The 24,241-nt window shown below is 41.0% G+C and overlaps 1 protein-coding gene across 2 annotated transcripts in view; it reads right to left on the minus strand.

Moving 5' to 3' along the window:
* PRKCA (protein kinase C alpha) overlaps positions 1 to 24,241 on the minus strand; it is a 154,534-nt gene that overhangs the window by 11,483 nt on the left and 118,810 nt on the right. Inside the window, exons 9-17 of one of the 2 annotated variants that reach the window (XM_083804917.1) lie at positions 21,784 to 21,807; positions 16,576 to 16,719; positions 15,921 to 16,094; positions 13,017 to 13,108; positions 11,380 to 11,442; positions 10,731 to 10,869; positions 4,602 to 4,682; positions 2,998 to 3,105; positions 383 to 523 (exon numbers count right to left, since the gene is read on the minus strand). In XM_083804917.1, the coding sequence (XP_083661043.1) occupies positions 383 to 523; positions 2,998 to 3,105; positions 4,602 to 4,682; positions 10,731 to 10,869; positions 11,380 to 11,442; positions 13,017 to 13,108; positions 15,921 to 16,094; positions 16,576 to 16,719; positions 21,784 to 21,807 (966 nt within the window). The remainder of the gene's footprint in view (positions 1 to 382; positions 524 to 2,997; positions 3,106 to 4,601; positions 4,683 to 10,730; positions 10,870 to 11,379; positions 11,443 to 13,016; positions 13,109 to 15,920; positions 16,095 to 16,575; positions 16,720 to 21,783; positions 21,808 to 24,241) is intronic. The other variant, XM_083804918.1, reaches the window with a different exon arrangement.

Raw genomic sequence — 24,241 nt, forward strand, 5'->3', positions numbered from 1 at the left:
GGGAATTCAGTAATTCAGACACTTTTAGTCACTGGATGCTGTTTGGATGCTGTTCACAGGAGACAGTCAGGAATGGCATTTACCACATGCCTCAAGCAGCTGATGCGAATATGCCAGTCTTACCCATTTACAGCATCTCATGCAGTGCATGAATGCCCAATCAGGACTCCAACCACTGTGGGGCTTTTTCACAAGGAGCAAACAACAATGGGTTATGCCATAGGCTGCCAAAACATTAGCAGACTTCCAGATGGGTCTGCCACCATCAAAATGCCCTATTTTAGAAGATTTTCAGCATCATCAAGCCAGCACCACACTGACCCCGCAGGAAAGCACACCCGCAGACACGTGTGGCGAGGGACGTGTCTGGCACCTCACTCACCACTTTGGGCTTGAAAGGTGGCTGGATCTCTCTGTTTTCCAGTTTTTCCCAGTCAATTCTCCTGAAGAAAGCATGTTCCCTGATGTCTCTTTCACCTTCAAGGCCACAGCCGAGGCGCTTTGCAGGATGTTTAGTCATTAGCTACCAAGGAAGAAAACACCAAATGATTACCCTGAGTGCTGGAGTGGAAGCGAGACAGACGTTCCCCAGATTGCAATGTTCTTGCTCCTCTCCTGAAAATGCAAGTTGCTAATAAGATTGCTTTGAAAAGCTAAAATTTATTTTTTGAAGATGAGTTCCCTTGTTTCATCGCTGGAGACAGCATGCCAGCAGCCAAATTAAAGGCCGTGCTTGTGCACTGTTTCCCATTAGCAGAGGCGAGCACTGCAGGCCTGGGTGGGCACACGGTGCCCTGGGCACACCGCGGTCCCGTTGGCTCACAGCACAACTCGCTCCTGCATTTTGCCTTTGGTCTTTCAGCTCAGTCTTATAAATCTCCAGAACAGCTTCTGCCCGACCTCAGCAATCAATTAAACTTAATAAATCCCAGTATACCGAAGCTGTATGAAGTACATTTTTCTGGGCCTGTTGAAGACATCTCATTATGGAGCCTACAGTTTCTTGGCACCCAGCTGACAACATCTCATCCGTGTTTCCTCCCTTGCATCCTTAATGACATCTTGGTCAATACTACACCCAGTTGCATAGATTAAGCAGACTTGGGAAACAAAACAAAACAAAACAAAAACCACAACACCAGCATTGCCAGCTTGGAAACAGTAACGTGCTCCCTAATTAACAAGCTCCTCCAAAAACTTGTTTTTCTGTTGCACATATCATACATTAGGCATTGAGCAAGGCAGCCTTCAGCTCTCAGTTCCTGTGTTATGAGGACTTTTTAAAGCTCTTCTACAAATCATATGTGATTAATACACTGCAGGCAGTGATACCTCAACACATCTTTTTAAAACCTCAGCTGTACCACTTTAGTCTCCCTCCAAATGTTCATTTGATCACATTCCAACTCTGAAACTAGCAGAGACCTGAAGCAGACTTCAGGAAGCCAGCTAGGCACTGGGCTAGGATCACATCACGTCATTCTTCAAGCAACTTCGCCACTTTTGTTAACTTTTCTAAACCCCTCACTTTAACAGTAGGCGATAAAAGAAAATGTGAATAATGTTTCTAGCAGTTGTAATTCAGTTCCAAAGTCACTGAGATCACCAGACCCAAGACGCTCTGAACCAGTGGAAAAGCTGTCAAGCAGAGAATTCAATTTGAGGAGCACAGCGGGCACGTTCGCCTTGCCTGACTGTGCACCGGCCTGGGATTGCTGAGCTGCTGCTGAGTACCAGCCACACAGCTGCTCTCCTACACTGACTTCTTAGCTCAGGTATAATGCTCACTGAAGTCTGGGATTAATTTGTTAGCTTAATGCAGACATTGAAGATGTTACATCACAGAGACTTGACCTTATACCTAGTGGCGCGATGCAATTTCGACTTTCTGAACTCCCTTTGCATAAGCAGCTAGTGGAATAGCAGCAAGCAGGAGAGCTGCAAACAGGATAATTGGATCAGGTTCAAACTGTGCTGGGTGAACGTATGATTTTCACAACAAGGCGTCAATCTCTGTGTACTTTCAAAAATATATCGTTTAGTTTTTGTTAGCCAGAAGCAGCATGTCTACATTGATATAGGCTCCAAAATTAGAGTGGTCTTTTCTTTTACTTTGTTCTAAGCACATTTTCTTTTTCTTGATGATTTTTCCTTTCAGGATTAATATCCAAGTTATGTGCTTAAATTCTTCCAAAGGAAAGGAAAAAAGTAATTACCAAATTAACTGACACTAAGTGCAATGATGTAAGACATCAAAGTAAGGCTTTATAGGGAATGGTTTGGAAAAGCTGCAGAATGACAGTACTCTAGGGAATCACATCACTAGGGAGTCAAGAGAAAGTCAAATACTTTTTTTTTACTGAGCTAATCCCTTCAAATCAAATTATTCTGTTACTTGAAGGGAAAAACAAACAAACAAACAAAAAACCACAACAACTTTGAATCTAAGATAAATCTTTGGCCACGCAGGCTACAACTGGGTCAGGATTTCCCCACAGTTGCCTTGTGCTTATGCTACAGATTTTCACATAGGCTCATCTTTATCTACACTGAAAAATGATTTTTATTAACTCTTTATTCTGCTGCTGTGATTAGGCTTACTGGGCTGAGGACCACAGCACATTTGCTGGAGTATCCGACATACATCCAAACTGGGAAATCTCCTCACCTTGCAAAACTGGGGTTCTGCTGCCAAGGGTTGAGAAGCAAGGCGGGAGGAGACGTTTCACACCATCTTCATGTTTATAATTTCTGCTTTGGAATTGGCAGCTACTGACTCTGACATTTGTTCTTACCATAAAATAAGCAGGCACAGCAGGAGGAGCTGAATACTTATCAGTGACACCAAGCGATGAGCACTTTATGACAATATAACTTAACACAGCCTGACAGAAGTTGCACTTAAAATACTACAGTGCCATAGCAAAGCCAGACAAATTTAGTTATTCATAAAGACTGCCAAAAAGAAACTTAATGATAAAGAAACATCTATCTCACCCCCTTGCAGATGGAGACGGCTTCTTTGGACAGTGATTTTGGATAGGAAACATTATGCTCCATTATGGACTGGAAAAGTTCATCTTCATCTTCTCCATCAAATGGAGGCTGTTAAAAATAAGTCATATGTAAGTTAATTACCTATTTTTTTTCTTTAATTTTCCACATTTTATGAGATGGCATAGTAATACTATACAATACTGGGTCAGGTTAAAGGTGCATTCAGCCCTGCAACCTGCCTCCCAGTCAGGCAGAGATGCCCAAGACATCAGTGTAATCTGTGGTCCTTGCTCAGGAATACACACCAAGCTCGCAGCCATCTGTAGGCTGGGGATCTTCTGACCCAGAAACTTAGTGCTTAGCAGTCTCAGATAGAAATCAAAGAGAAAAGTTCATTTCTGCCTCCAACATGGCAGCAAGGTTCATGAAAGGTTTGCTGGATTATCTTCAATGAGTTTATCTTCACAATCATCTCTAGTTTTTAAAACTGCTGTGCACCGGGCAGCCAGCAGTACTTTAAAGGGTAAAGTCTGGAGACGGTAACTTTCAATTACCTTGTGTTAAGGTACATCCATTCCTCACTTAATTCCAGCTAAACTCCAGTTTGTTTTACAAGACATATGTGTAGACTCTGCTTCTGTGAGGAGGAGGCTGCATTGCCAGACAGGGCTGCATTTTATTTTTAAATACAGGTGATGAGGGAAGTGCCTGTGGGTGAGTCCCCCAGGATATGGACACTGTGTAAGTCTCAGCTAATAATAAATCTCATTGCCTAAGTCTCAGCTAATAATAAATCTCATTGTCTCAAAAGCACTCAGCTGCCTAACATTTGCAGTGCACACTGTAAATGTTAACAACTGCAATTGCAACCCTTTAAAAACTTTTTAAAAATGTTGAGTGGAATTTAGTAGAGAAACTATTAAATGCATTTGGTTAAAATGTATGTTTTAAGCTTAGGAAATGCATACCTCTAGCTAACACTCACTGAAAGCCACCTGCACAAATCTTTTCCAACTCAAGATCAATCGAGTTCCTAAAGTCGGTAGTTATCTGCCATTTACTGTAGTACAGAGTTGCTTTTCTACTTCAATGACTCAGAGAGCAGCATCTCAGTAACTGTGCAGAATAAGGGGTCTGTAACTAAGCTCATTTCAAGCAGTGAGACCCATACTTTACCCCCAGGACACAGAATACAAAAGCTGTATTCGTGTGACTTAACTGCAATGCAGAGCATATGCACAGTCTTATTATGTCTCCCTGCGGTTTCAAGCTACTAAATTATATTTCTTCCATTTGACATGCATTTTCCTGCTAAAGCGTCTCTCTCCCATTCAATTTTGAAGATGGCTATTTAAAACATCATTACAGTACAAAGGAACCGTATTCAAAGGCAGGGCTTTATTATGTGGGTGCAATATAAAGAGCTTAAAACCTAAACACGTTCTCAGTGGAGTCAGAGACAGTCAAGAGTACACAGAGATAATATGAGTATGCAAAGCCCCACGCTTGTCCCCTAGGGGTCTAGCCCTTTAGCAACTTTTGAAAGAGAGCAGCGTTGGACGGGCAGGAAGAGGTCATGGCAAGCACAGGAGGGTAACTCTTACCTGGCCAGCTAACATCTCATAGAGCAGCACTCCGTATGCCCACCAATCCACAGACTTCCCATAGGGCTGGTAAGCAATAATCTGTATAATCACACACACACACAAAACCAAAAATCCTATGTTATCCAACATCCAGTCTGGTGACATATTAGATAAACAGTGACATAGAGACAAACGTAGTTCTTTGCAAGGAGCCAGAAAGCCAACACTGTAATCCTCACTCCAGCTAATCACTGCTTCCAGCTGGAGTTGGACATTTTTGCAAATGCTATTCTAAACCCACCTGCATCGTTTGGTATTCTGGTATCTTGGGGAATTCAGCTCTTAGGAGATCTTGAGATGTGCATTTGAAGGCAAAGAAGGCAGTAGAGTAGCACGATGTAGGAGACAAGACAAACATTTTTTCCATCCATGTCAAAGCTTCATGTCACGAGACTCACTAATTTACAGGCTATTAATAGTTAAGACTTTCTTTTCAATATTTATGGTTTTGTTCCACTCTAAAATGAATAAAAATTTAAGAGCAAAACCCCAAAAGGCTCAGTTACGTTTTCCCAAGTTGCATGATTGAGATACTCTTAGTAGGAAACCAGATACCAGTTACACCAAAAAGAAAGCGGTTTCTGCTGTTCAGCCTAATGGAAACATCAAGTGTTTTGCGTCCTCTGGGTTCACATCTGACTCACCCAGAAGCACAAATTGAGTGCTGAAACAATGAGAGGCTGCGAGTGCAAACAGCACGCAGGTCCCCTTGTGCGTCATTTTCTATTATCAAGACCTGCTCAGAGATCAGCGTTCACTTATTTAAGAGATGCGTTTGGGCATCCTGTAGAGGAGTTCGGAGGTTCGGATACCCTCTCAGATCTGTTGTTAAATAACTGTGAAGCAATAGTGGGCATGGTGGAGGGATGCAGCACATCCCACCTGCGCTGGGGAAGAGAACACTGCGGCTTACAATATGTTTTGATGTTTTTACTCTTTGTGAAATAATTGCTAAGACCAGTACAGACCACATATGCTAGATTTCTTAGTTGTCTGAAATAGAAGTTGAACTGGCAAGTTTTGTTGTTTTTCAGGGCTGCCTGGCTACGAAATAGAATTAGAGCCTCTATATGAATACACATTCTTTGCTGGGCTAACAGCAGCACATGAATTTAAAATTACTGCAGTGTTTCTAAGCAAAAAATTTCAAAATAAATCACACTTCAAAATGTATTACACAACCAGAGGTAGTGACAAGATTCTCAGCTTAAAGGTCCTACATAAAGGCTATCTTAATTAATTGTCTTTTAGCAGTAGCCACATACATTGGGCTTTTACAAGGTATATTTGGGACATTCATTTCGTGTTACGGTGGTGGACATACTTGGTTGCCCTTCCTGTCATTTCTATCACCAGCAAGTTCCCAGAGGTCCTGTGGAATCAATGTTGCTTCTACAAAGACTAAACACTTTCAGAACTTTATCCAGAAAAAATCTGACCTTTACACAAAGAAAACATTAAAACATTTCATCCTCAGCCCCTCTCCCACAACGCCTCCTTGCCTGATGGAACAGCAAGCTGTGTTACCAAAACAGAAGGGGATATTTTTCAGAAGGTCATTAATCTGTAAGGGCATTTTGTACAATACACTGCATTTAAGTGGTTTTGGTAGGAACAGCATATTTAAATTAGCAAATGAGAAAAAGAGAGATCCATAGCACTGAGAAAGGAAATCCTAGGAGACAGGCATGGTCTCAGGCTGGCAGTCAGGTCTGTCCAGCATGCCCTGATCTTCTCCTCCTAGTGTCAAGGAGTTTGATGGGAGTACTGAGGAGAGGAAGTATTTCAAAAAGGTAACGCAATGTCATAAAATGAAAGATGTAACAAAGCATGGACCTAAGGATGCCGTTTATTTAACCAGCAAGAAGCAAGTCAAGATTGGGCTGTTCTCTAAACAGCATTCTCATCAGCAAATGCAATCTGCCCCAATTAAATTTGCCTTTGTGAGAGCGTATCAAGTAGAATCAAGAGAGACAGAATTAACATGAAAAAACCTCCTACAGTTAACCTAACATATGGTCAGAGTCACGAGAGCACTAAAATTTCTGTCCTATGTCATCAGCTGAAATATTCATTTGATGCTCCATGTCAACATCAAGAGAGAGAAGCGCATGACAAGTGGAGCAGTGGCCCTTCCAAGCTAGCATGCATCTCTCATGTGAAACCAATCACGTGGTGAAAGAGTGGGATTTTGGAAAAGAAATACATACATCAAGTTCCACTGGGACTAGAAAGGGCATGCTTCAGAGAAGTCCCACTGCAAATGCAATATAAACACCTTCCATTGTCCCTACTGCAATGTAGGAAAAGGTGGTACTTCGCTGTCACTGTCCGTTGATGTACCTAACACTATAAGGCGTTTTCCTTTAATCCTGATTAAACATGCCCATTTGAATCACCTGCTGAACCCCAGTAAGGATATGACACCAGTGAAACACAACAAACCAATGTGCCACGTTCATTCTCCAACCTGTGTGTCACGCACGGAAACCGACGCTTATACCCACACATAACATTGGGAGTTACTCAAAGCATTAATTGGAAAATGCAAAGGAGAGGGAAGGATGCTCATTTCAAGGAAGGAATTACATGTGGGAGGAAGCAGATGAGTTTTGAATATACAGTCAAACGCAGCGGTACGAAGTCAGCAAGTTCTAAACGGCTTATTTTCAGCAGCTCCCTCCTCCTCATCCCGCAATCACCGTGCATTACCTCCCGGCTGCTGCGCCCAGAGCCAGCACTGCCTGCCTGGCAGCAGCTACCGATGTCAGCCTATCTGCAGGTACAGGCTATGATATCTCTTGGAATAAATACAGGCACATTACTAAGGAGGGGCCTATTAACACTTACCTCCTATCTCACTGCAGTGAGCAGAGAGACCCACAGAGCAGTGAGGGGGGCTGTGGGACCAGAAACGAAGACCTGTCCTCTCCTGCTATGGCCTCTGCTTTCTACTGGCCTGGCAGGAATGGAAAGTTGATAGGACTCTTCCTTCCCTTCCTTCTCCATCACTAATTTAAATGATTGCCTTTTTGCATTTCAGATGTCCTATTTCCCCTACCTCTGATTATTTTAAGGGTGCTGCCTTTTCAGGTTCTGTGGATTTGAGAGCTCAGGAGGAATTTCTTGCATCAAGCCAAACTGGCTGAGCAACGTTGACTGCATTTTTTCCTTTTTTTTTTTTTGCCTCCAAGGAAGGCACAGTGAAGAGCAGGACACGGAGATTAATACCAGCAATTTGTAGGAATGTTTAGATCATTGCCACTTGCAGCTGGTAGCCAGTTGGGATGAAAAGATTATATCCCCGAGGCAAAAGAGAAAGTCTTTTGTGAACATGTCTTACGTCTACTGGAAAAGTTAAAGCTCAGTTATTAAAAGAAATAAATATAACTAGCACAAGAAACAGTCAAACGCACGCTTTCCAAACCTTTGCAATACTTACTACCCTCCCCTAATCCTGGCAACTTCAGTTAGAACTTAGGGTCTGAGGCTATTTGACAGAGGAGAAGGGAAAAGGAATTTTTAATTTAAAGCCTGAAATTCAAAATCAGTCTTCTAGCTGCTGCCGGGGTGCTCATGGTAGGGTTCAGTACTGCACCGCAGGCAGCGGGTGGTGCTGCCAGGATCCCCACTAAGCCTCAACATCCATCTCCTTCTGTCTCTCTTGACTAGCCAAGGAAATACAAAGTATTAATCGATTTCAAGGCTATTATACTGCCCTGATCATAAATATTTATGTTTAAGTTCAGCACATCAATAAATACCAAAGAACCACTGTTTGCCTGACAGATGTGGTCAAACCCAGTATTCAGCCAATTCAGCCTCTGCATGCTTCTCAAATTGCATAAAATTAAAAAAAGGAATATTAATGTCAGTGTGTTACACACCAGAGTGTAATAACAAATGCTAACTTCCCCAAGCATACAAAAGGAAGGCAGTATTTTACAGTGAGTGCACGGAAGTGTGCAAATCCACCTTTCTGAATGCAGCACCCCCATTCCCCTGCAGTTCTGTCCCAAGGTCATCCGTGTGAAGCCAGCTGAGATGTCCTTGTGGCCCCATCCGACCCCTGCACCCCAGCCACACTACCTCTGAACTGCCTGGCGATAGCTCACGGAGAGACAGCGGGGGCCCTTCGGACCCCACTATAGTCAAGCCATTTCCCTAACACTGACCAAAAGAGCTAGTTCTGTATTTTTGAGTGCCCCACACTCACAGGACAGCTCTACTCAAGACTTCTCAAACAGTTTATTTAGATTTAGCCCTTTTATCTCCATGCAGCAGGGAACAGTACTCTGGAAACGCATCCTCATTATAATCTATTATACATCTTAGCCCATGGGAACGTGCTGAAATGCTCCTGGAAGCCAGACATCAACCTTACTTTGAAGTTTATCACAGGCCTAGTTAGCAACTTGTTAGTCACAATAACGTCTTCAGAAACTAAAGAAAATTGTCCGAAAAAAAAATACAAAATCTGTTTGTAAGATAATGGAAAGACTGATTTCCTCCCAGTGACTGAATGTTTTGGTAAAAGGTTTATTTCTTCGCATGGGATTTCCAAATAAATTAAAATAAATCATTCCAGCACTGACCTATATTGAGCATTTTGGCACTGATAATACGTTCTTTGGTATTAACTGGCACAAGCCCATTGCCACAGAAAGGAGAATTTTTGATTTGTCATATTGGCTTCATTTATGTTTTGACAGAAGAAAATGAAATACTGCTCTGGTTGTTCTGATATCATGTAGCAAGCAACAGCAATTTGTGGAAAAAAAAAAGTTTTTATAATACACAGTATTTCACTCTGAAAAGCGTGAATTAGCAACTAGAAAAAAATAAACTATTTTTCATTCCAATTTCATAAAGATGACAAAATTTACCTTAGACACTAATTTACTTGTCCGTTTATAAATCTCCTATATTCCAACAAACATTCAATTACAGCCAGAAATGTTCCAGCCAGCGCTGCCTCTTGCTCAGCACTTGGTGAAACACAGCGTCTCTTGGATCAGGATACAGCCTCTTGCCTTGAATTTGCAGCCAAACAAATCAAGACTCTTGAAAGCTCAGTACGCACAAACACCAGATTTTAATATTCATATATTTGAATAATTTCCGAATCACCACATGTGCTTGTTTTTCATGTCTTATACCTAGACTATTGAAATACAAATCATATCCAGACTAAAAAAATCTTAACTCTGAGCTCCCATTTCTCTATCTCAGTGCTTTAAAATAGAGCTGTTTCTCATCACCCAATTTGCATTTTAGACACACTGCAGTTAGGTTTGTGTTTGAATCGGATTTTCAGTGCTTTGGTGGCTTGAATGCAGGAAAGGTACTGGTAAGTCATGGAAAACCCAAGTCAAAGTACGGATTTATTACATCAATTTCATTCAAGTCCTGATCTTACAGCTTAGTTGAGGCTTTTGATGACAGGAATTTTCCCGAGATCAAAAGCAGTACCTCAGGACAACTGCACACTCCCAGTAAGACAGGGCCTGGAGCAGCCCCAAGCAGCTTTGTAGGGAGGTCAGTGAAAAACTTCAAGGCCTCATCAGTCCCTTCCCAAAAATCAATGAGACTCGTGTTTTCCTGAAAATGCTGAACAACCTTTAAAGATATGTATTTTGGCAGCTGTGTGAACCTACCGAGAAAAACATTAAAGAAACTATGTTTGCTCCCAATAAATTTTTTGCTGATCTCATCAGCAAACCCCCTGAACTTTCTCTGACTTCACACTGAAGCACAGTTTTGTATAACAACATTTTCATGCTACAAATTAAAAATCACAAGGGGGTGAGCTTGCTTATTTAGTCTTTGCTAGTACAAACAAAATTTGAAATACTGATCTCATACCAAATAAAGTTTTCCATCAACTAGATACATCTTAAAACAGCGAGGTCTTACTGATGTAACTGTATTAATTCACGAAGTTATTCAGTACACCTACAGAAATACAAATGGTACCATCCACAGAGCATCCAGAGCTCCGGCTATCAACATTTGGAGGTGTGAGATGCGTGTGCTGACAATTCTCATTTGAGAGACTGTAAGATTCTTGAAATGGTAAATATTTACCTCTGGTGCAATGTAGTCTGGAGTGCCACAGAAGGTCCTCGTTGTTACTCCATCTAACATATGTTCTTTGCACATTCCAAAATCAGCAATTTTAATGTGTCCTTCTGAATCCAACATCACATTGTCTAACTTCAGATCTCTATGAAGAATCACAATGATTTAATGTTAATGCTTAGGATCAATTAAGGCCAACTTATCTACTTCTGCGGCCAGGTGAGGGGTATGTGCAGCTATCTGGGGGCAGAGGGATGGGGGATGCGCGTGCACAGCACTCTGCAGTCCCAAGGAAGCTGGGCATCTCCCTGCAGATATACGAGAACAGCCGTAAGCATCGAAACTCGACAATTAATGAAGAGAGAGCTGCGGATGATATGAGCACACTCACACTGACACTTATGAACCTTCATACAAGAAAGCACAAGATGTTACACATTTTTGAGAGTTTTCACTTGAATGAGGCAGAGCACAGAGAAATTCAGGTAAAGCAGAGGCTTTGGTTTACAGTGCTCCAGCAACAATACAACCAACAGAATGCTGCTGCGATTGCTTTTTGTAACATGTTTTAAAAATGCACTGAAAAATTCAAGGAACTGATCATTTAAGAGTTTTAAAAATAGTTCAGAAATGACTTACAACAGATTATACTCACCTATAAATAATCCCTCTGTTATGGAGAAAGAATAATCCAACCGAGATCTCAGCTGCATAGAACCTGTATGAAAAAAGCCCAACAGATTTCATATTGCCTCATGATTTTCCCTCTCACAAAATACTTTGGAAATGCATCATGGTAAAAAAACAATAACTTAAGTATAAAAATATACATTATAGGTAGACATAAAAGATATATTACTTCAAATTTACTTTAACAGATAAAATTAATTTTGAGTATTTGATGATAACATAGTTTTTTTTTTTTTTTTAATTGGAAATTTCTCCCTAGACCAGAAAAATCTTTCTGCAGCTGAAGCACAGCATTTTTACTGCACTGATCAGTCTGCCTGCATAGGTCATTATCTCTAATCACATATCAATGCTGAATTCATGATGCAATTCAATTTACATTGCAATTCATATGGCACTAAATCATTTGCAGAAATAGTATTCCTTTATACAGGCTGTTAATGGATTAATTACATAAAGCTAATTAAAATGATTACCATATAAAATATAATTGCTGAAGGTAGTTAAAGGATATATAATATTGATGGATGTTTGAAGCCTGTTGCTGCACAAATTATAGGCAAGAAGATTATCCAAAGACAAGATTATTTTTTAGGCTAGCATAAGGAAAATGAACGCTTAGCTCTGAAACCAGAGCTATTTGTGGACGTGTGCGAACGAATATGCTCCACAGGCGTGAGTTGTCATAAAGCACCGTTTCCAACGGGTGTTCGGCAAGTTACATTAGCTGGGGACCAAGGGTGTTCTGACACCATTGAGTTTTTATTTAGTGAGTTGTTGACACTCTGTTTTATATCTCAAACGCTTATATTTAGAAGGCCTCTCATTTAAACAAGCCCTGATTATTTAAATCAAAATGAGAAATTATTTTAGCCAAATTCTTAAACGGAGTCTGTCACACTTGATTTTAAAGTTTCACTGGTAAATGACTTATGAAACACTAATAGATGATGACGAGATGTTTTAAGCATGACTAAAATGGTACTGATGGTGTTCACATTTGCATATGTCGCAGATCATTATCAGTTACTCACTGATATGCCAGATGTACAATAATCTAAAAGGGACCATGTATATAAACAACTTCTAATCATTTATTAACTTCTCACAAATAAAACTTCTATAAAAAGTAGAATTACAGAACTTCTTATAAGCTATACATTGAATTTATCTTGTATAAACTATATCGTAATGTGAAGTGTATTTCTATAACGTTCCCTATAATATTAATTCAGATTGAAATGGTCTTGCTTTTTTTTTTTATATATTTGCTTTGAAAAGCAACACAAGAATACTAAGTAATACTTTTAATTTCCTGTTACCTTGTTTAAATTGTCACTTCTAAAGTACAAACTGCATGCCTTTGTTTTGCTGTATTGTTTAATAAAGGTATGACTACCTTTGGCCTGCGTGTGCAAACAACATCTTCAAAATAAACTTCTTCTTCTGGGTCTTAAAAAACGCAATCAAAAAAAGGACAGCCTAGATTTCAGACTAAACCTAGGAAGATGCTACTAGATAGTGTGACAAAGAAATCTAACCCTCTTACAGGGTAAAATTAAGATGATGACACGATTTAAATATATAAACATGAACACTCACACTGCTTGTGGCTCCTTAAATTTTCCTACTTGCTGAATGTGATACATGAGATCACCACCATTCACATATTCCATAACAAAATACAGGCGGTCCTAGGATAAAGTATTAAAGATGCACATAAATACTTTAGACATAATATTAGATATGCATTGATCGGCAAAAAAATCACTGATATGTTATTATAAAGCTTTTAAGATTATTGGGACTGGTTGTACATTCTGGCAGAATTGATAGATCAGGAAATGGAAATGGGATGTTTTGTAAAACCTGCAAGAGTAAATGACTGATGGTATCTGTCTAGTTTTGCCAATTTTAGTGATGCAATTTTATATATTAGTTGTCTACAATGTTCCCATAATTACTCACATATAGTTCTGTCTGCTAAAAATAAATGTCAAAAAGCATTAAAGATGGTTGAAAATTCTTACTTTCAGCCCATTTCTAATGCCTCCTAATAAGTTTTCCTTCTTAGGAAGTATATATTCTCCTTCTCATAACTAAAAGGAGGCAAGAAAAGAAGTTAAAGGGTTTACAAAAGTATCTTCTACCTTCACCAGTGATACCAAGTTCCTTTCTCACAAGACCCTATTTCATCTAAAGAAAGACTGCAATAAAGTATTTTGAAGGGTGCTTTTTCTTCAACAGTTAAGACTTTTAAAATCCATACCCAGGTATCTCAAGTGAAACATGACCACAACATATTTGAGTGCACTTACGTAGTATTTTCCCCACTTAGTGACCTTCAGACAGTAAGACTTGAAGCAATCTGTTCCCCATTTTCCAGAGGACTAAAATTGACCTCTTCCAAGTGCCTTCTGTACAAATACATTGTTCACACTCTACAAACATCTTTTATATAGGGTAGATGATTTAGGCCACCTAGCTTTGAAAATTCTGGCAGACAACATTATGGCAAGCTTGTTTTCTGCAGTTATAATGTGATCCAGATAGCACATAAGATGCATTAATAGTCTTCCTCCCAACTGCAGAAGAGATATTTTTGGCTTCCTCTGATTTATTTATTTTGGATGGAAGCATTATCCTGAAGTATTTATATGAAAGTTCCCAATAATATGATGGGAAAGAGACTCATTATTAAGATGCTCCAGTATAACTTCTACTCCCCCTCCTTCCTTCAGGACCACCAATTGGAAATAGGAAGTCTCAACTTGTCCAGAAACTAAGATTTTAGAACATTAACATACATTTAAAAGCTGTGATTTTCTAAGCTAGGTCCAACAGACGAGCCATGGGCAAAATGGTTAATTGGCCAGATCGGAACTATAAAATTTAGATTTTTATATGAATTGTCTTATTGTAAAATCCATGGCAACAGAAGCCTGCAAGGAAAAAGAGCAGCTAAAAACATTAACAACAATTAATCAGTTTTTTCTATGGCCAAACAGCATATGCTTTTTCTTCTCTTTCATATTCAATTTCTCATTTTTGTAGCTAATACTAATCCTCCATGGCAATTCACAGCACCAAGTGCAAAGTACTCTACACTTAGGGAAACATGAAGTAAATGAGGTAAAGGTGTTTACAATATTTGTCTAGACCTTTATGTGGCCACTTTGTTCTTGTATGTGATCATTCAGAAAAATTATACTGCAAATACTAAAAACCTCAACTTTTTTCCTCCGCTCCCCTTTACGAGAAAACACTAGGCATTTGTACATTTTACATTTAAAAAGAAGCTGTCCAAAAGAAAGATAAGATTAATCAAAGTGGTTTTTCAATTACTGATGACACTAAGCTTTTTGATTACTAATGAAACAATATAAAGATATACATAATTGCAGAGAGATAGAAGTCTATTTCTTACTAGGAGCTCTTATCCTATTACAGCTATCTTCATTTTTTAAGTAGAGGCAGGAAGAATATTATAGAAAGCAAAAAATTACCAAGTGCAATAGTTCCCAGATTCGTGCTTTACTGTGCTTAATTATGTTTGCAAATCTGTTACATTCTGGCCATTTTCTGCTCAGAGATTTGTAGATACTAAACAGAGTTTGAAAATGCCCCTAACAACACAGACAATTGTACTATGAAATGGTGACAGGATGACATGATCTGTTTGTGGAATATTACAATGTTATTACTTCAAACTAACTAGTTTTTTGTTTGTTGTTTTGATTAAAACTATCTGATGTAAAAGATACGGAATAGTCAAGTGGAAAAACAACAACATACGTATGTCCTTTTGTCACCCCATTAAGCTACAGCCCACTGCTGGGGCACTAATTCAGGGCTATCATCATTAAGACAGTTACAAGGCAAGACAAGAAGAGCCTTGACTTTGTATCAATAAAGGCAACTCCAAAAAGCCAGCGCCCACCGAGAGCCAACTGCCTGCCGTGCTGCTTTCAGACCAGCACGGTGCCGCTGGACTGTCAGAGCCATCCTGCAGCCTGTCTTTGGGAGATGTTTTGCAATGTGATGGGGAAATCTCCACTTTGCTTATTTATAGAAAAGGAAGAAAAAAGCCTGATGCTTTCTTCTGCGCCGGGGTACCAGCAAACTAAATTAAATCCATCAACATTGATTCATGAGTAATGCCCTTGTGATAAAATAAGCGCCATTAAGACTTTACAAGTACTATCCTCAGATCCTTAAATGTATTTAGGAACCTTTGAGAATCTGGGTTTAAGGGTCTGACTTAGCAAAGCACACATTATTAAATTTACAAATTTTCCCACTGGTCTGCTGGAACTACTATGTGGAGAAAAATCTCTAATCCTAGATTTTAGGTTAATACATAAGGGGTGTCTCTTTCTTCACTGTTTCCTATGTGCAGAACCTATGGAATATAGGTTGGATAATAATAGAAGTTATTGAACTGACATAATTCGCGATCACACGGTATGGAAAACATCACAGTTGCAAGAAAGAGAGCTCACGTACAACTGTTTGGAAACAAGAGTGAAGCTGTGTTAGGAACGGTGGTTTATCCTGCAAAGCCAGCACTCGTTTTTCAACCATTGTACACTCAACATCATCGTCCTGAATCACCACATCTTTTTTCAGTATTTTGATTGCATAGAGCTCCTCTGTCCCTTTTCTGTCTGCCAGCATCACCTGCACAAAAAGAAACAAGAGTGAAAATCTTCCTACCTACCAATGGGAGAAGGTGACTCATATGCCCAATGAATTGTATAGATGGCAATCCAGCTCTTGTGTACAGACTAACTCGATCAAAACTCCAAAAATATCATTAGTCACCTACTGCAACGGGCTGTACCAGTTGTTTTAGACAATGCCTGAGCCAAAACTCCCTGGTTTATCACAGGCATATTATATTGCCCAGGGGCCGATAAAATGCTAAATCCCTGGGGACTTCTTCAGTAAAGGGCACGTTATCATGCAAGTATCTGATAAAATGTCAGAAAAATAGCAGTCCTTTCTTTTGACTAACAGATTTCAAATACATACATACATATATATATATATATATATATTATTCATGATTTTTCCCAATCTCCAGCCCTACCAATGCTGGTGACTTCCAGAACTGGCAGAGTGACCTAGGTAGTAAAGGCAAGTTATCAAGAATTCTTACCTTTCCAAAGCTCCCCTTTCCAAGAACCATAAGAAAGTTGAAATCTGTCAGCTTCACCCTGTCCAGATTGTTGGATGGCGCACTTGAATTCCTGTCTTCTGATGAAGTAATGACTTTGTTACCAGCTGGCCCAAGTTTGGCTTTCTGAAGAACATATACACACATATACACACAAAAATGGGAAAGTGAGAAGAGTAGCCTGTTTTCTTGGCAGAATTGGTTAATGTTAGACCGGAGATGACCTTATTTGAGACAGCATTCTTGAGAGAAAGGCTGCATAACAAAATTTGCACAGACACAAGTTCAAAGACTCATTCCAACAATACTTTTGAGTGAATTAAAGTGGAAAACTGTGTTCATGTATAACCAGATAAAAGCAGATAAACTTATCTGGTTATCAGAGCAAAACCAAAGCAAAAACAAAAGCCAAAGGAAAAAAAAAAAAAAAGAGCTTATATTCATGCCAAAAGCAGGCTTAACTGGCATTTTTATTTCAAAATACAAAAAATGCTCTTCAAAAATTTCATGCTATAATCTACATAGGGTATTCTAGATATAAACAGTCTCTTCAACACATTCTCTTTTAAAACGTAATTCTTAAAGACACTCTGCATAGCAAAAGTTAGGAAATCTTTGACATGCATTAAGAAAAACAACCTGCATCAAAAAAAAGAAAGAAAAAAAGAATTAATGCAGATGAACATGGCCACTTTCAAACTAGCATTACAATCAACTTTGATTTTCAATCAAGTGTTGATCTGGAAAAGGGAGGAAGGGAAGCTGTGGGTGCCCCGTCCCTGGAGGTACCCAAGGCCAGGCTGGAGGGGGCTTTGGACAGCCTGGGCTGGTGGGAGGTGTCCCTGCCCATGGTAGGGGGGTGGAATGATGGCCTGTAAGGTCCTTCCAACATGAACCAGTCTATGATTCTATTATATTCAAAGGTTCTGTCTTGGCAAGACAGTCTGGTTCGCAGAAGGTTGCAGCAGTCTCAGTATTTCACATGAGACACCATGTAGTTGCACAGGTAAGTTGCATTTCAAATCTTGAAGTTAACGAAAGAGAAAAAAGTAAGACTCACCAAAAGATAATGCAGGCTAGAACACAATATCCCTCTTTTTCTCAAATTTATCCCACATACAAGCAGAAGCAAAGCCAAGAATGTTTAATAACAGAATTACTTCAGGATATAAGTGCTTTCCTCCAAGAATCTAGTGAGTTGGCATGTAAATAATCTCTAATATGGTTAATTTATTTTGTGCCATTGACATATGCTTGACATTTAAGGATAACTACTTTTCTCACTATACCACAAAAGGACAGTAGTTGCATATTATCCAATTTACAGATAAAAAAAATAGATCTAGAAATCAGTGTATCCAGAGTCACACAATAAATCACTTTAAAAGCTTGGTCTGGCATATAACTTTTGCAGCTTCACTGGAAATTGAAAAATACAAACTTTCATCTCCCCAGACAAGTTTAGAAACCTAACGTTGGAAGGGATGGCTTGATTCAGAGACTCCACCCTCTACTGCTGTGGGCAGGCATGTCAGATAAACCTCCCATAAACTAACCACACCTGCAAGAGCATATTAGGCTTTATAAATGCAGAAAATCTACTGGCCATATGGATATGGGTTTTGGCAGTTTACATCTTTTTTGTTTGTTTTGTTTTTTGTTTGTTTGTAATACAGCTTAAAACATGGAATTCCTTCCACCATCATTAATATTTGAGTGCATGAAAGCAGCACCTGGAGATGCCAGTCAGGATGGGGGACTGCACAAACATTTAGGAAGAGCAAATCCTGAGCATCAGCCTAGGTCCCTGATTCTGCAAGGCATTGTCCCTCAGCAGGTGCTGCTGCTGGTGCAAATCCAGGGGCTTTAATGGAGCTTTTTGCCTTTCAAGGCCTTAAGACTTCTGCAAGACCCATGCAAGACTGAGCCTTAAGCAAATGAAGTAAAAAAAAACAACAAACAAACAAACAACAATAAACAAAACAAAACAAAAACCAAAACCCTAATATCCTGTATTTTTACAAGTTGAAGAAATGGTTTAAATGAGCACCTTTGCTGGACATGTCTTTGTGACTCTCACATACGTGATCTCAAGATAAAAGTTCTTGCTCTTGTGATATGAGAAGCAATTTCAATATCCGCTTTGTCACCAAGCAAGAGAATCCAAATCAGGCACTGACTGGAAAATGCTAGTTTTATTTCTTGTACCTTAAACCCACTGTTTGGAAAATGTATCACTTGGAACGATAAAGGAATTTCTGTTCTGAGGCAGCTCGCTCTGTCCGTCCATCCCCAAGCACTGCTCCCCGGGGCTCGGTGTGACCTGTGCCTTCCCGGGGAGCTGCAGCTCCATGGACAGGAGGCTCCGTGTTTGCCTGATTGAACACACAGAGGATGAAACTGCCAAGAAGCGAGGGCAGCATCTTAAAATAATATTGGAGAACCAAGCCAAGGCCTCTCTGCACTCTTGCTAGGAAACGTTTAGATCCAATGAGCTGCTACAGACATGCTCCTTCGCTTCCGGTCTTTTTCACAGTTTAATCAGATCTCTTAATTGGGTAATTTCTTCCTTCACACAGGAGCATTTTCAGGAGCAGACGGGGTTCCTCCAGCTCTGTGAGGCAGGCTTGGGTGCCCACCTACTGCAGGCCGAGGGTGGAGCAGGCAGGAGCTCACCAGAGCACAAGGCAGCTGCGGCCTGCGCTCTGGGAAGCTGGCGATCCCGCTGTTGTGCCACCATCCCCGGTTGCCTTGTTAGCCCCAGTGCTGCCTCGTTAGCCCCAAGAACTGCCCCTGCTCACGAGGCAGGAGGAGCTCGCCCACAGCCCGACATGCTGCACTGTACAGACCTTCTCCTGAGCACGTGCCTTTGGCATCCTGCTGCAAATTTTGGCCCGCTTGAGGAACGAGCCATGTTAGAAAGATAATCCAAACCACAGCTGCACCCCAGAGCAAACAGAGAACCCTGCTGCAAACCATACATGAGAAAACGTGGGAAAAATAGGCACCCATAAAATGCTCAAGAATGACCAGACTGACCCAAAGAAAGCACACGGACCCAAACGGAATGGCCTAAGGACCTGATCAAATTGCTGTCACATTACCGAAGGTTCACCTCCCTTCAGATAGGCCACTGACCCTCCGTTCATGAGCATGAACAAAACCTGTTTTCACAGCTACCATGTGAATTCCTTTTAGTGCTTTCTGGATTACGGTCCTAGTGAAAACACACTGGGAGCTTCAAAGCTGATAAACAAGTAGTGAGAGAAAAATAGGAAACAATACTCATCCCAGACAAAACGTTTTACAGATGATCCATTGAGAGCTTCCCAAAATACCACCACAAAATGCTTCAGTTATGGCTTCGCCACAGGCATATCATTTCATCTTCCTCTTAGTACTATTTACAAAAATTTCCAGAGCTACTGGAACAAAAGTAGACTCTGGGCATGCAAATAAAATCAGATAAACACAGTCCAGTCATTACAGATTCTACCCATGCCACCAAGTTTTTTACTTTAACCTTGACTTCTTGCAGAACCTAACCCACAATACGGGGCAAGACAAAAGTACTTCAGAAACTCATCTAATGATTTCTGGTTATCACTAAAGGATTAGGAAAATTTCTTCAAATACCAAAATTGTTTTGCCTAAAAGTCTACAATAAATGTTGTGCCCTAATGTGAGCATTGGGTGGAGGTACTGGGAAACAATCATTTGCTTACAAGTTTAGTAAAGAATTGGGGAGAGCACCTGGAGAAGACCTCACCTGCCCCCACGCTGTGGCTATTCCTGAAGGGTTTCCACCATCTGCACGTGCCTTCATCACACCCTCTAGTTGAACATTTTGTTGGCTGTGCTGATTGGGATTGTTTAATGGTGCAATATACAATGGGATGACCATGTACGTACAAAGTTTCTTCACATACAACAATGCTAATCTCGTGGTACGAACCACATGGGAAATAACTTGCTGAAAATATATTTCACTAGAAAAACACTTTTCCCCAGCTTTTTGCATACCTTAACATGTGGGGTCATTGTTTCGTCATATGAGAAACAATTTTTCTTTTTACTTCAGATGTGGAGCTACAAACCAAAACTGTTGTTAAAATACAGTCCCAGTGAGAAGCACAATGTATTTTAATTTGCATAAATGAAATGTAAAACCACACACCATTTCTTTCACCATTACCTCTGCATCCAGGGTTGCCCATGATGAATAACTTTACTATATATTAGAAGAGAAGAAAATCTGTTTGAGGCTTATGCTTTCTTAAGGCCAATTTAAGCACTGAAAATAGGACAGATATTGGATAGAAGTGTTTCCCAGAGCTCTGGGAAATGCTGTTTCAACAGTGCTAACCACAGAGGAATAAAGAGACCCAGGGCTCTGGGCTCTGTTTGATAGATAAACCGTGCGTAAGGAGAGCAATTTGTGGTGCAGAGCCTTAGAAACACACAGCTGAAGAGCAGGGCACCGGGACCTGAGCCACGCAGAGAGGAAGGCCCCAGATACAATACCGCAGACCTTGTTCCCTAAAGCTGACATTGTGAAATGCTGCCCAGATCTTTCTGGATTTTGCACAGATCCATCGTTTCCTCTTCAAACTCTGGTCTTGTAAACAGCCCAAGCAATGTATTTTTTTTTCTCAGGTGTTTACACCCAGATTCTCGAATGGGAGCAGGTTTTCTTACAGTTGGATACGGCTCGAAAAAAAGGAATGATGTGGCAAACAGCTGGAATGGATGGAAGAGGTAGATGTGAAAGGAGGAAGAGCGAACTGGGATCACAACCTACTGGTTGCTGTCTTAGAGAGCAACATATTTCTTAAAAAGCAATTCTTACAAAGTTACTTAAATGCTCCATATTATTTTGGGACTTACTCATCCTTATAGCATTACGGGTATCACAATTCAAACTGTTTTATTGATTATATATATTAGGGGTTTTTACAATAGCAGGAATGCCTTTGCTTGCTTAAATTTGTCCACAAACTCCCCCAGCATACTGTAAACTACTTTTATGTTTGATAAAAGCACAGCATTGTCACAACCAAGTCAGCTTGCAGCAAACAAACCAGGATAAAGGCACGTTAAAGATAAATTAGTTTGCACTGGGAGCAGAAGAGTTAATCTTAAAAGAAAACAAGACATGCACATCATCTTACTTCTTTGGCTTGGACGCACCTTATCTCGGCCAGTTCTTTTGCCCTGAAACCACAGGTGAGATGTTATCTATTCAGCCCAAATGCACTTCTTTAGGGAGTTTTATAGAAAGTTACAGTGTGTTACATTGGAGAGCCTCTTGGGATTCGGTACATTCGGACAGCTCAGGTTTTGTAGTAAAAAATGCTCTTCGTAAAGAAATTCTTATGTGTAAAAATTGTTTTTTAATTTATATGTATAGCTGTTCTCCAAAACCTACTGAGAAGTGTGAAGCACAGGAGTGGTTTAGGGGGCAGTAATCCATCACAGCGCTCAGCTTTCAGTCGCACTATGTTCTCATCGAGCCTTTTCAGTGCTGGCTTCCAAAACTGCCAAATCTTGCTGCCAGCCCCCGCCGCCCTCCCTGCGCAGCTGCAGAAGGGCAAGGCCGCATCGTTCCCCACGACGACATGTTCCGGCCGCCACAAGGCCCTGCAGCACGCAGGGCACCGAGGATGTATTTCGTGGTTGTCACGGCAACTCGCTCTGAGCAAGTTCCCGGATGCCCGGTGGGGAGATCTACTGGTAACGGGTTTTCAAGAGGAGAAAGCGGTAAACGAAAATAATATTTAACAACAAGTCCGAATTCATGTTGCTTGTGGGGAGGTGCGTACACATTGAGTACGTGCCACTTCTGTTTGGAAACAGCACGCTTACGGCCACGTTTCATCTGCTACTTGTTGGCTCCACTGACACCTACCGGGAAGAGAAATGGAGAGCCTTGCTGCCAGCAGCTGAGCCTCCTGGAGGCTGGCATCGCTGCTGCTCGCCACACACCAGCCTCGTCTCCCCTCCTCGACTGCAGAGCCCACCTAGCACACACTGCTCTGCCTCGTTCAGCTGTCAACAGCGAGTGAGCGATGCAGCATCAGAGAGCAGCATTCCCGTCAGTCTCCATCACAAAAAAATTACAGTTTTGACAGGCCAGCAGTCTAACGATTAACTGCCCAGGCTTGCTGCAGGCTTTATCTGGGGTCCCAGAGCTTTCTTGAGATCAGCTGAGCAGGAACATCCTCTTGTCATGATTCAATCTCTGTGTAAAACTCTGACAAAATCCCTGCCTCTCACCCTGCAGTAAGGCTTCCCCAGCTCCTCGCTAGACCCCAGCACGCTCCTCAGATAACAAGTTGTCTCAGGCTAGGCTGCCTCGTTCCCACTGTTTCCTATCCTGATTCTGAAATTAGCCCAAAGCCATCGCAGGGCCGTGGGTAACCTTCTGCACATCACTTCCAAATGCTGAGCAGCCACTGGTGAGAAGCAAGGGAAGGAGCAGCCAGACGGTCCCGTTCGGGTGTCACTGCGGCAGCCGATGCCCACTCACGCCCGCCACCGCCTGGACTCGGCACAAGGAGCATCGGAGCAGCTCCGATCTCGAGCAGATGCTCAGAGATGTCACTGGCAGAACTGCAAAGCTCACGCTTGGGATGTAGAAAGGAGAAACTGAAATAGTTGCTCAGAAACTCAGGGAAGGACAAAAAGCCCTCTTAGGGTTTCTAGTCATGAAAGCTCGGTGGGGATTTTGATCAGCCTAACAAGTTGAGCCATTAGCAAGCCTTTAATAATCTAAATAAAGCCAATAAATTTCAAGTCACAATCTGGAGGAAAAAAACCTCCTCCTCAGTGAAATGTGCTCCATCATTGTGGCAGCTTGTTTCTTATATTATTGCATTTCCAATTCCATGTAATTATAGATGTTGTGAAGGGCTATCAATTTCCTACTTTATACGACTTAATTGTCAGGATGGTGATAACTTGAAATGAGAAGAGTTCATTTCTAAGCCCCAGCAAGTCCTAATACTTCACCAGACTGAGTTTTAAGCTCAATAGCACAACTTAATGCAAGCTTATAACTCACTAGCAGAGTTTTGTAGTCATGGAAACAACCCAGAAAAGAGAAAGTTACAGCCTGGGCTCGGGATGGTTTAGCAGCCCAGCAGCTCTAACCAGCGAGGGGACGGCGCGAGCACCAGTTATCTCCTGGTCCAGCCTGAGCTCTTGATCTTGCTGTTAGGTCAGGAAGGACGCAGGGAACTTCCCTCACCATTTTTCCTGCCTGCCTATGAAATGTGTGCTCAGCAACCTAGGGAGATGGTTTTGCACCACATTGCCTGAGAAACAGCACAGCAGACACAGTGTCTGGCTCTTGCACTTCTTTCTGTCGCTTAACAAATGCTTCTAAAGAGCGATTCATCTTTGTTCCCGAGCTAAACAAACTAAATTACAGAAATGTATTGTGCTAGTGGATGCATACACCCATACTTTTGTGCCCAGCAAGGAGCACACCGCTGCTGCCCAGAGGACACCAGCTTCAGGTGCTAAGAAATAAAAATGCTATATATAAAAAATGAAGTAAAATGAATTTTGCTGCAATGCTCCGGAACGATGATATCAGAGCATAGACGAATGACCTGGGTTACAAATAACAGAAGAGAAAACACCG

The sequence above is a fragment of the Anser anser genome (genome assembly GCF_964211835.1).
Source record: "Anser anser genome assembly, chromosome: 19".
Taxonomy (NCBI): Eukaryota; Metazoa; Chordata; class Aves; order Anseriformes; family Anatidae; genus Anser; species Anser anser.